The sequence below is a fragment of the Cydia strobilella genome, chromosome 8 (assembly GCF_947568885.1).
Source record: "Cydia strobilella chromosome 8, ilCydStro3.1, whole genome shotgun sequence".
NCBI lineage: Eukaryota > Metazoa > Arthropoda > Insecta > Lepidoptera > Tortricidae > Cydia > Cydia strobilella.
The window spans coordinates 11,825,286-11,838,400 of NC_086048.1; the positions used below are offsets into that span (position 1 = coordinate 11,825,286).

Genomic DNA, 13,115 nt, shown 5'->3' on the forward strand with positions numbered 1-13,115 from the left:
AAGTAAAAAATCATAAATGATAGACAGCTAATTTGTGGACTACTTAGTTGTCAGAGCTTTTCATAATCTATAAGTTGCATTAAAAGCAATTAAGTCATGCTAGACTATAATCAATATATATCTATATTTATTTTAAGAACATGTTTAATTCAAAGTAAATTTGATGAATGGTCAAAAAAAAAAAATATCTATTTATTACATTTATTACTAAGGTACTACTTTTGACTCAGTTTTACACCTTTACCTACTTTCCAAAGTCAAATTTGAATAGGCTTAAGAACTTAAGATAAGAAATATTTTATGTTTATACCGTATTTTTATTAGTTAATTAGTACATTTCTAAATAAACGAATGTGCTATACTTCCAAAAAAGTGTACGAACATTTTACGTGACAGCTGTTCCATACAAAAATGAACTGTCATAGGCATCATCATTGGACGCGCGAGGTAACGAGGTATAACTGTGGGAGCACCCAAACGTAAGTTTGATTTTGCTATTTAAGTATACACTTAAATTACAAATTCAAGCTTACGTTTCTTTTTTGCGAAAACGTTGATTATTTGATCTATATCTAGGTTCGTATCTTTATAGTTCGTATCTTTATAGTAGGAGAGCTAGCCCGGATAACCTTTCCTCTGCCATTGAGGCCCGCAACCAAGATTTTACTCTGCGAAGAGTAGAAAAAGATCTCTCTGCGGTAGCAACGCTAACCGGGAGAGTTGCTAATATTTGTAAAAACATTTTGATGTTAGGGTACAAATCTTAGATAAATAAGTAAGCATAGAGTACTCCATATACCAGTTTCCTTACTTAATATATGTATAGTATGGTAAAGTTTGAAAATTACTAATAATACATACGTATTATGAATCATTTTTAAACTCCCTTGAACCTAATACTTAGTAAACGTAGTTACGTTTAGCTGACTTATTTCCCTATAGTATGAGGTATTCCATTACTACTCAATCGACCACTAAATATGTAGGTAAATTATTTTATATTTGACTAGGTACATAAAGAATCTACCCAATTAAATTTTTTAAATCTAAATGTTCAGTCGAGATAGCATGATATGCCCCATAAATATATACCTATTGCACAGCTGCGTGAGTAGTTGTAGGATTTAATTTTCAAGATATTTACTTAGTCGTTGACTAGAAGACGCCAAAAAACCCCCTCAAGAAAACAAATCACACACAACACGAAATATCATAGGTACAAATAATAAATCGATAAACAATGTAGGTAATGAATATTTTATTGGATAATTTGTAACTTTGTTTTATTATAAAAGTAATATACATAGAGTAGCTTACTTACACGTCGAGAAACAATCAGAGCGATAAATTGCTCTGATTGTTTAGGTAAACCCTGGCCGAAATGACCAAAAAACAAAGTTAAAATAAAGTTACAAATGATATATAGAGTAGGGCATTGCATTAGAGCGGTAAAATAGCAATAATTTCATTAAAATAACTTACCATTGTGTCGAAACAACAATCACACTATCACAGCTATTTTACCCTGACTGACATTAACAAAAAACTTTTCAAGAATGGCGGCTTGCCTCGGAACTTTTGGCATTTTGGCGGGAATCTACATGTGCATGCATACAACTCAATACACTCTTGCTTTTAAATTAGTAGATCTGTCTATTGTCTATGGTCTGCGCGAGTGCGCGCTTCCAACCAAGTAGTCATCTCTTTTTTTCTAATACATATTCATGCGCCAAAAAGAAACAGATAATATGTTGTAAAAATGTGACAAAAAGTATCACCATTTTTGTCTATGGCTCTTTGCTGCGTTCCGAATCACGCACGATTCATTGTTTTTATTTTTTATTTTATGAAGGCCTATCGATCTCAATATACCGTGAAAGTGTAAAAAAGGTTGTGGGCATGCCCATCTTGCCCACAACGGTGGATCCGCGCCTGATTGTCATATCTAAATTATGATTACTTTCTGAATTAGACAATGGTCAAAATATCGATTGAAACGAGATTCTACTGACCAATTCGTTATATGATACCTTAATCGTTTGGACAGTAACGTTTGTTGTCGTAATTAAGAGGGAAGTATACCACGTACTCGTCCATACAATTTTCCATTCTCCATGATTATTGACACAATGAAAAACTAGGTTTATAGGTGTACCTTTTTTCAAAATTTGCAATACAAAAAAATATACATATTTTTTTAAAGCGAATAAATACTTAGAATATATTATGCTGAAGCGATATCAAAATCAAAGTGATTTGTTAAGATTAAGTTGGTGGAAACCGTTTTCTCCCGAAATGGAAATTTCATAGAAAAAGTACCATTATTTCGTTAGGATCGTAAAGCTATTCTTCTCTTAAGTAGATGAATATTTCCATTTTACTAATTCTTGGGAAGAGTTCTAAATGCGTCAAATTTAATCAGAAATCGTAAAGTTTGTTCGTTAAGGTTAACTTAAAGCTAGTCCCGGCGACTTATAAATCTTATAATCGAATCTCACAAGTTATAAGAATTTGTTATCCGCATTTGGCAAGCGAGGACGTCGAATGACGAAACATAATTCAATTTCTTCTAAATTTTCGCTGACGACCGAGCTGAGATTACGACCGCTTAAACAATTTGAATTCGATTATTACAGTTTGTATCGGTTTTAATTGAAAACAAAGATTTACTTGCGAGGGGATTGTCGGGTTCTTTTGTTCGCATTGTCTAGCGGCCGTGGATTGTTCTGGGCGGTTTGCATCTGAAGCTACCCAACGAACCTAACCTACCTATTGATTAGTGTGACCAATAGCTACAAAACTACGATGTGACTTAATATAACTAAATATAGATACTTGTGACGAATTGAAACAAATAATTTTGCTTTTGACGGTATGATCGGTTAATAGAAAATTTTGGTGTGACGAGATAATGCCTGAATCGACTTCGATGCGGTTATTTTTAACGTGAAAGCGAGTTTTCTTGCAGTGGTTCTTATAGCTATGTTTCATAGAAATCGATCGAGCAATTTTAAGAGTATAAACTCTTTTCCAAAATGGATTTCGTGGGCAGCGTAGGGGGTTTTTTTATTTTATTTAATATTTATATTCTGTGTTACTAAATAATAATTACGAATACATAGGAATGCAAGCACACACTGCTCGCCCTTAGAGTTGGTCAAACGCGCCTAGCCTTTCAAAGATAGCATACACCAGAGAATTTTGCACGGGTGCCGCCGTGGCCGGGTGGTCTAGTGGTCAGGACCTTATAGCCGCGTAAGCTGAAGACGCGGGCTCGATTCCCGCCTCGGCCACGTGTGGACTTGGTCACTTTTTCTTTAGTGTGTTTATTTCAGTTTATAATTTGATATAAAATTAATACAGCGGTGTAATAAATCTTATAGACATCATAAACCCTACCAGCTTACTATCGATCAAAGATCTATATTTAGATATATATTTTATCTATATTTTATTTTATTTATATAACTCCGAATAAGATTAATAGTCTAAGGAAAAAACGTGCTTCGGAAATCAAGAAAATTTGATTCTCGCACAGATGGCGCTACCATCAATACCAACCTTTGGTCTATTTTCGGCTAGATTGCGTTGACGGTTTCGTTTGTTATTTAACATTTTAAAAATAATAATAACAAATAAAAAAATCATTTATCCAGATATATATACATTTTTTGATACTTTTATTTTTAGTTTTAATCGTGTTACATCGTGTGTCGATAAATGGCAGTAAACAAATTTACTGTGACTACAAAATTTACTATGACAGTACTCCTCTATCCTGTATATTCTCTTTGCTATCGATGATCTAACTCCAAATTCCACGCCTTTTTACAGACTAAGAGCGTGAAGTAAGTTATCACCTGACAAGCTTTTTCCTTCACTAAGGCGTTCTCAAATAAACACCCATCTTTATCTCCTTTATGAACACACGACCTTTGCCATCACCTTCCCGTATTTACTAACTTTACGGAATTAAGGTAAATTATTTGACCAGGGCTTGGCAGTGGCTGATCCTATTGGTGTGCAGTTTTAAGTAAAACAAGGAAATATTATTAGCACTTAGTTTATTGATCAGTCGTAGATTGACTGGATTAGGTAAATAACGCGAAATTACTTTAATTTGAGTTTGATACAAAAACATGGATGCTTAGTTGTTCAGCTTTGAAAAGGGAAAAGAGTGATTTGCCAGCATGCAAAACTTAAGTACCACATTATGAGCATATGTATCAATATTATAATAATACCATATGTAAAAATAATTAAGAAAAGTGACGTGTAAACATTTACCGAATACGCCGTACTTTTAATGGAAAGTGTACAAACACAAGCAATGAATAATCTGAGGGCACGGCAGTGCCGCCGCCAAGACGATCAAAGCGAAGCGCAAGGGCATTACCTACCTTTTCTCGAAGCGCTTCGTCGTTTATTTGAACCCTCATAACTTGGGTTTGGATTATACCAGATAAACAAAATTCTCGGGATATGATGTAATTAGTGGACTTATTAAGCATAAAAATTTTCAATTACATAGTTCTTATACTTTAGATTTTATTATTCATATCTAAAAAACCCCGATTCCGTCACTCACTCATCAAAACCTTTAGGGTACTTCCTGAAATCCTAGGAAGCTGAAATTTGGTATGTAAGATCGTCTTAGTACACAAATAACAGAAAAATTCAAAAACTTGAAATTTTTTGCCCCTAAGGGGGTGAAAAGGGGGGTGGAGTTTTGTATAGGGAATTAATAACCGCTGAACCGATTTAGTTGAAATTTGGTATGTAGACAGTTTTGTCATGAGGAGGGATATAAAATAGTATTCAACCCCAAAATCACCCCGTAAGGGGGTGGAAAAGAGCGTTAGGGGGAAAAAGGGGGTTGAAGTTTGTATGGGGAATCAGTAAAAAGCAGATAGTGTAAAAGATGCCTCCAGATACGTATTTCACGATTTTAATAGTGAATTACCCCCAACCCTTTAAATTAGGGGATGGAAGATTGTCATAAGCAACTTACAAAAAGAAATGAAATCCCATCAAAAAAAAATATGTAAAATGTTGCCAAGACGAAACCATAAGGCTCGCACTGTCAGAAAGTTATCAGATCTCTTGTAGAGCCAAGCTTCTAACTCTGTAGAGCCCTAACTTCACTAACTCTTCACACCTTAGTCAAATTATGTGGCTTGGCCGATTCGTTACTACAAGAACTAATGTATAATAAAATATAATGAATAGTGAATAAATTTTTCACCTTACGTCCATGTGACGGTAGCGAAAAGCTTATGATAACCTAACTTAACCTAACCTGATATTTAGGTTACCTTCACGCTAAATAACGAGTCGGTACAACCTCTATCCATAAATTGTTAATTCTAATGAAAAAATATGAAATTACAGCAGGGAGCGAAATTTAATTTTCTTTCGTGCCATGGGAAATACACTGGGTTTTTAATGTTATACCTGAAGAAAAATTAAAACCAGCTTCTGCACTTTTAGGATGACAAAAAAGGTTTTAGATAAAATAGAGATTGCCGATGCCGGTTATGTGCGAGTACCGAGTACTTAATGAGTCCCGGGCAAGCTCGGCCGAATTGCACCTTCCCATACAAACGTAGTTCCGCTCTCATTTTAAAACTACGTGTTGGATTGTAATGAAACTTTGCACATACAATATCATGAGGTATATCTAGGTCTGAAATTAGTTTATATAGCTCCAGTTTATAAAACAAACTAAATAGAGCAGAAACAGTTTTTGTATGAAAAACTTAAATTCGCCGTATTTTTTTCACTATGGTATCTGAAGCTATAAACTAATTACAGACATAGATATACCTTATCCTATTGTAAGTACAAAGTTTCAGAGCAATCTAGCTAGTCGTTTTAAAATGAGAGCGGAACTACGTTTGTATGCAGAACCGAGCTTGCCGGAGACCCTTATGTTATAGATTACAGAGGCCTTGACACTTCGCATCCTATTATGACATTTGTTATGACGAACATAACAATATTTTCATGCACATCTACTGTACTATATATACCGTAAAGGTAAATTCCAATGAATCTAAATTTGTTTAGAATTCATGTTCTTTCTACCTTCGAGCTCTCTACGATCACACTATATTAATGACTCCATAATATTATGTTTCAGTACCTTCAGACATACTGCTCTAATTTTTTAATGTGGAAATAATATCTTTTTAAACAACCTACGAAATATAAAAAATAATAAAGAAAAAAGCACCAAGCGCAAAAAAATGCGATCACGATCTGATGAGCTAGCCTTGAATCGAACCCGTGCAATATTTAGACAACTTACCGCCCATCGAGACGAATTTTACCTGCATGCTATCAGCTTTGAACTATTGGGTTGGGCAATAGTACTATTAGTTATTCTGTGGTTGGGTTACCAAAAATTTAAGCCTGATTGGACGTCAGCCAAATTCTCTACATTGTTTCGCAAAATAAGATCTAAAAAATAAATTAAAAACTAGGTATGTATAAAATAAAAGTTGTCATCGATATAGGTAATTAGTTTAATGATATAAAACTATTATTAGAACTATTACGAATGTCACGGTACTTGTAAAGTTAAACAAAAGCTTACATGAAAAAAACTTGTTAACTGCTATTTAAAGAGCGCACAGCCTTTAAAGTACTCATCTTAAGCCATATTAAGACGTTGAAACTTTAATTTCCCAAAGAATGCCGAAAGTTTAGATTGTTTCCCTTGATCAAAGTGTTTCGGCAAACCTTGTAAGGGTGGCAGGGGGAATGGGCGGGGCCAGCCGGGATCAGCAACAGGTTCAGCCAGATCGATATGTGCGGGATGCTGGCGCATGCGCACAACACACTGCATACACAATGCGCTCTCTGGTGTTGCTCTGGCTGTCATTACTAACTCCAGGTATGTCAAAACAAATATTTCACACGATATCCTATCCGAATTACACGATTAGCCCGCGTAACAAGCCATTAACTTTGATTATTAGGAAAGTTATAGTGTTCCCTTTTATCACGGATAAAAACAACCTTAAAAACGAACTGTCGAAATGACTTGTCTATGGGTTTAATGTTGATTTTCTCAAACGATGAATCACAAATGTATCCGCAGTACCGCATGTTTTAAAACAGGAATACAAAATTAACAATAGGTACATATACTCGTAGCAACTGTTATTGGGGTGATCATTTCTAATGAAAGGGAATGTAAAACAGATACATATATATACGAATGTAAAAGTTAGTTAATGCAAAAATAATTTGGTCTCATTTATGACTTAAATAAAGTCAAGCTGTCTTGTACCATCGAGACTAACGTCTCTGTATCACACTGAATTCTATAAATTATAGGTACTTATTTTTCAGTAGTAGTGTTACATTTTTTTTAACGAACAGTCTGTCTTGTCCAGTTACCTATATATATCAGTATTCAGTAGCAAGGCAGTTGAATACCTGCACATTCCTTTCCTTCGAGTAGGTATCAGTTATACTTACAGGGAACCATTATCATCAAATCAACCAGGCTACGATTGGGATAAAAAATATCTAAAATGATAAATGACTTTCCAGAAGGTGAATGCGACCTCCTCCGTGACAGCGTCCACGTGACGTCAGCCGCCGCGAGGCCCAACAACGACCTGTGGTGCTACAAGTGCCTGGCAGAGGTGCCGGAGGACAAGTGCGCTGACCTGCGCCACAACAACTCGGCGCTCATCAGCAAGTGCCACAACGACCGGCCCATGTGCATGGTAAATGACCATTCCTGTTTGCTTGCATTTAATTTTTTTTTAATTTTTATATTATTTCCACTTAGAATCACGAGCTCTTTCGATCCTAATACAAAAAAAGTGTCCCCAAAATTTTATACATTTTTTGATCGTCCGTTTGGTTAGTCATAGAAGGTTAGATTGAACACGTAATCAAATGGACCAAAAAATAGTTATTTGTTATATAAGGGTGCAAAGTTGTATTTTACCCGCGAGTGTTTCAACACACGAGAAGTCAGAAAATCGAAATCGAATATCAGATCTAATGATGCTACATAATCATGATTGGCTAACTTACCCGAGGAAAAACACACACGACAGCGTGCAGCGCGGCGCTCACCGGCAAGTGCCACAACCACTGCCTGCCTGAATTCCTAAAAAAGACAAAAGCACGTGAGAAACTGGGGAAGTCTATTGCGAACTTTGAAAATCTAGATAATAATGTAACTCCATAACAACTTCTTTGAATTTTTCCTTGATTGGTTGGCTATTGAAGTATTGTCAAAAACGAATTAGTCAAGTAACTACATCTTGTTCTAGTTCCTCCTCTGTATTTAAAAGTCATCAGGTACTTTCCGCAAAAGTTATGTTGACAAACGGCGGTAAATAAAGGTAACAAAATAAATTCGCGATAGACCCGTTTCTAAATGTGATTTAATATATGTTGACAAAATTCTACATTTTGCTGCTGCCAAGTCATGTGGCGAAAGAAACATTCAAAGCAACGTCATAAAGCACAAATATTCAACTATTTCCAAACAACTAGCACGTGTACACGTACACATTTCAGTTCCACGTAAACACTATTAAGTGTAACCATTCACAGTTTGTCGTAGTACCTAGGTACAATACCTCATTCGTCACAAGTATTTGTACGCTAAACGGACTTCTTCGAATCTCAACCTGTCAGAATTAAATTAATATGAAGTTGACAGTGAAAAAGGTTCTAGGTAGTCCATAACTAATAAAGGACAGTCGACCGTTTAATTAAACCAACTGCGAATATTTTTCACTCAGCGTCACTTTCACTTTATCGTCGTTAATTGGATAGATGCCGTGAAAATCAAGTTTTGAAGAAAGTCTGTCTCCATCTATATTGATCTTGCTTAAGAGTCCGCAGCTAGCCCGGCCGAATTTCACCTTGCCATACAAACGGAGTTCTGGTCTCATTATAAAACTACGTATTGGATTGTAATGAAACTTTGCACATACAAATATTGTAAGTACAAAGTTTCAGAGCAATCTAGATGGTCTAAATTTAAAAGTGGAAAAATTACTGCCTTGGGTGAGACTTGAACTCACGGCCTCTGGATCGATACTCCAGCGCTCTGCCAAGGCAGTAATTTTTCCACTTTTAAATTTATTCTAAGCTTAATAGCATCGATCGCAGACGTTTGTGCTTGTTAAAAATTAATCTAGATGGTCGTTTTAAAATGAGAGCGTAACTACGTTTGTATGGAGAACCGAGCTTGCTGTGGACACTTAATTCGCGTAATAGGCACACAAAATTGCAAACTGTGCTAATGTGTTCATTCTATAAATTAGTTATATTTTTTTGCCGGCAGGTCAAGCGCTTCTCCTACACAACATCTAATGAAAACTCCACGACAGACCTCAAGATGTGGGCGCTCGAGCGGAACTGCACCAAGCACTGCGAACCGGGCTGCATCATCATCGGAGAACGAACGAAACTATACGCCTGCACGTCATGCTGCTCTACTTCTCTATGCAACTACGGCTCCAGTGCCAGCAGAGGAACTCTCCAGCTAAAGCTGCTATCCGTAATACTGCTTGTTATCGCGGTGATCACCAGACTAACATTATGATCAATCCATATCTAAACAATTGTTGATATCGTCTGGCAAGCCAACCGAGTCAGTAGGGAATTATGGGAACAAAAATGTAAGTGTGGTAGGTACCTAGTTTAGTGAGGCATCATATTTATAAAACATCTAAACATTGGAGATTGAAGCCAAAATGTCCACAATCACGTAACAACTAATACACACAACACAGTATTCATAAAACGCCACAATTCACAGTATAGGCCTCCTCTCATAGAGGAGATTGAGCCATTGTTCACGGTTGGACGATAGTCCCCAAGTTGGTCTGATCCAGGCCGGGAATTTCATTAACACGCTATACAACACAAACTTAGTCCGATAATTTGCACTTTAGAAATGAAGGTGAACGGCGATGTGAAAGAAAACTTTATATTACACATTACCTATTCTATTTATTTCTCAAGCACACAGAAATGTTCATGGTACTTAAACACCTACTATATTAAATATTCTAGTTAGTCCCAAAATCAACATGCTTTCTCTAGTCTTTTCACAAACTTAGTATCATAAATAATAAAAGTAGTTGTCAAGCACACATGACACTTGACAGCAAATAGCATCTAGAAATATATTGGAAAATAGAACAACAGCGATTTTTTTCTTTTCTTTTTTGACATTCCATATTTCATGTCATCTTTCTCAAAATAAGTCCAGCTTTTCCTGGTTTACCACTCCTTTTACAGCCTTCCACATTAAGAGTGTCTAAGCTATTATTATTGCATCGACTTGATTTACTTGAATTGATATTTTAAACATCATATTTTCATAGAAATTTGACATTAATGATGACATCCGCCACTTTGTTATTGCAAATGGCATGCAGAGTTAGCTTGATCCGACTAAGACCCGACAAAAAAGTCGGTTATTATACTGAATTATTATTTTTATATGATGACCACTTTCACAGAAAATAGTATTGTTAACCTAGGGTTGAAAAGCACTCATTAAAAGTACCTAGAGGTAATTTAATTTTTACCTCAGCAGCTCGTACAAGCCTACTTTCGTCACTCCCTGGAGTGAGGAAAGTGCGACTTTCCTCACTCCAGGGAGTGAAACAATGTAGCTTTTTAATTTAGTGAAGGCCATGAACTTCATACTTTTATTACATTTTTTTATGGTACGGTACGGTACGGTACGGTCCGGTCCGGTCCGGTCCGGTCTCGTCTCGTATCGTATCGTATCTTATCGTATCGTACATATTATAATACTTTTTTTCTTGTTTATTCTGTGTAATTCGAAATACATTTTAACCTTTAATATGTTCTCACTACTGAGGTGAAAAATTATGTGTGCAACACGAGAGCAAAGTTATTTTACATCTCGTGTTTTTGAGTCCCTCGCTACGCTCAAGATTCCACCTTAGAATCACTCGCTTCGCTCGTGATTCAATTATACAATCTTTCGCTTTCTCGGCACTCAAAATAAACACTCGCAAGAAAAACCAACTTTCCTCTCTTGTTGCACAAATAACTATTAATTGTTTGTCGTAAAAAAGTGAAAAAAAAAACGTAATTGGAAAGTAAAACACCCTAAAGCAGAAACGTATCACTTTCTACACACTTCATAGATAAACACTGATCCACTTTCAGAGCATGAGAAATGAAAAATAAATACTTAATACATTATTTATTTAGTCTTTAAACTTTATTGCACAGTAAAAGTTGTACAAAAGGCGAACTTAATGCCAGAAGGACAAGAATTTTGACAATAAAATATTATCTTATTTTATCTAAGGCATTCTCTACCAGTTAACCTTTGTGCCAAACAGAGATCAAAATAGAATTAGGTGGGGTAAATGTACCGCATTGTTGCTTTTTCCAGGCTCTATATCACAATTTTTTTGTTAGCTCCACATACAAGTATTAGGTACTGACACGATTGGCTGGCCAGCAGATTATAGTTAAGTTTATTAATCTTGAAAATCGTTAATTCGCTTGTACATAGTGCTACGAATTTAAAAGGAACCAATATTAGGAGTACCTAGTTAACCTAATCAATTTCTAAATATGGTAACTTTTCATGTATAATACGAGTAAGTACGTAGGCTACCTTCTTGATTATTTTTCTACCAGTTTTTTCTGGGATGTTGATTTCACTATCACTACCAGGTTTTCCTAATAGGTATGTACTACCTAGTTAGAAACACAAGGAATAAAGGGCTTATTACACTTTGCTAAATTTAGGATTCTAAATGATTTAGAATCCTAAATTAGTAAAGTGTAATCGCGTTTAGCAAGTAAGGATATCCTAATTAGGAGCAAGGGTGGTTTCTGACAAGCTGAATGATTTAGCATCCTAGTTAGAATAGGTGTAATAATATAATGAAGGGTTTATTACACTTTGCTAAATTTAGGATTCTAAATGATTTAGAATCCTAAATTAGAATTTAGAACAGTGTAATCAGGAGCGTCCTTCCTATCCTAAGCAGTCTAATTAGGATGACTAAATTTAGCAACGTGTAATAAGCCCGCACTAACAGCTAACTTATTTATCTTATTATTATTATTTCCCCGGTTTCGCATAGTTATTATGGGTCTCGAGGTAATGGTATTATAACTGCAGATAGGTTATACTTAGGCGTTCCAAAATTGATGCGCTAAAATAGTACAGTTGCCCTTTAGTTGCGCCTAGGCTAGCGAGAAAATTTAACGTACACGTGCTAATGATCTGCAGCAAGCAAACCGAAAGAGAAAGAGACAATGCTTAATTCAACAACGATTGTAACAAAGATGAATGGCATGCGAAAAATCAACAAAAACAGATTCATTCGTAGGTAGGTAGGTAATGAAGTAAATATGGAAATATTTTTTGTGCTATGTACGAGTATAACCTATCTTCATATAGTTACATAGTACTTATCATTGACCAGCTCAATTTAATACATACTATGTAGTTCGCCTCAGTCGCACGCTCCGATGTAGCCTCGGCCCACTCCGCGATTAATGTGGATCGATTGATTACACATAGAACGGAATAATAAATTATAGAAGGATCTCCTTTAGTGTTAATGACGACTTCTGCACTTTACACGCATTATAAGAAAATAACAACACGCGAGCACGGCAGCGCTCTCGCCATCTAGAGGCACGGCAGTGCCCCCGCCAAGTCAAGCAAAACAAAGAGGTACGGCCGTACCAGCCTTTTCTCGAAGCCATTCAGGCCATTTTAACGTCCTGTAATTTTGTGGTGGGTAAAGCTAGAACTCTTAATTTTCAGTGAAGTATAGAGCATAACATGATTTAGATATATTCTCGATAACATTTAATGTGAACTTGTAGTTTAAGAATTATTGCTAGTCAAAACTTCTTAGTTTTATCACGGACACACTCACGACTCGCGATCATCATAATTCTAATGTACATCTAGCAGACCCACAAGTTGTTGAAACGTAAATTTTAGTTTTTAGCTTATTAAGCCAAAACAACCCTAAAAATACTGCAATATCAGTCACGTTTTAAATATTTAATAACTGCATAAGTAAGTTTATAATCCTATAGAACTACATATATGC

General features: G+C 35.7%; 1 protein-coding gene across 1 annotated transcript; it reads left to right on the forward strand.

Annotated features, from left to right (window-relative positions):
- Nucleotides 1-6,705: 6,705 nt before the first annotated feature.
- On the forward strand, nt 6,706-10,438 carry LOC134743341 (uncharacterized). Its single transcript, XM_063676734.1, has 3 exons — nt 6,706-6,898; nt 7,564-7,742; nt 9,326-10,438. The coding sequence occupies exons 1-3, from the start codon at nt 6,766-6,768 to the stop codon at nt 9,584-9,586; spliced, it is 573 nt and encodes a 190-aa protein (XP_063532804.1). The 5' UTR covers nt 6,706-6,765; the 3' UTR covers nt 9,587-10,438.
- The last annotated feature ends 2,677 nt before the right edge of the window (nt 10,439-13,115 follow it).

Excerpts from the sequence above, each read along its gene's own strand:
- LOC134743341 (XM_063676734.1), top strand. The coding sequence starts at position 6,766 with ATGGGCGGGGCCAGCCGGGATCAGCAACAGGTTCAGCCAGATCGATAT. Across the intron at positions 6,899-7,563 it reads GCTGTCATTACTAACTCCAG|AAGGTGAATGCGACCTCCTC; the intron begins GTATGTCAAAAC and ends ATGACTTTCCAG. Across the intron at positions 7,743-9,325 it reads ACGACCGGCCCATGTGCATG|GTCAAGCGCTTCTCCTACAC; the intron begins GTAAATGACCAT and ends TTTTGCCGGCAG.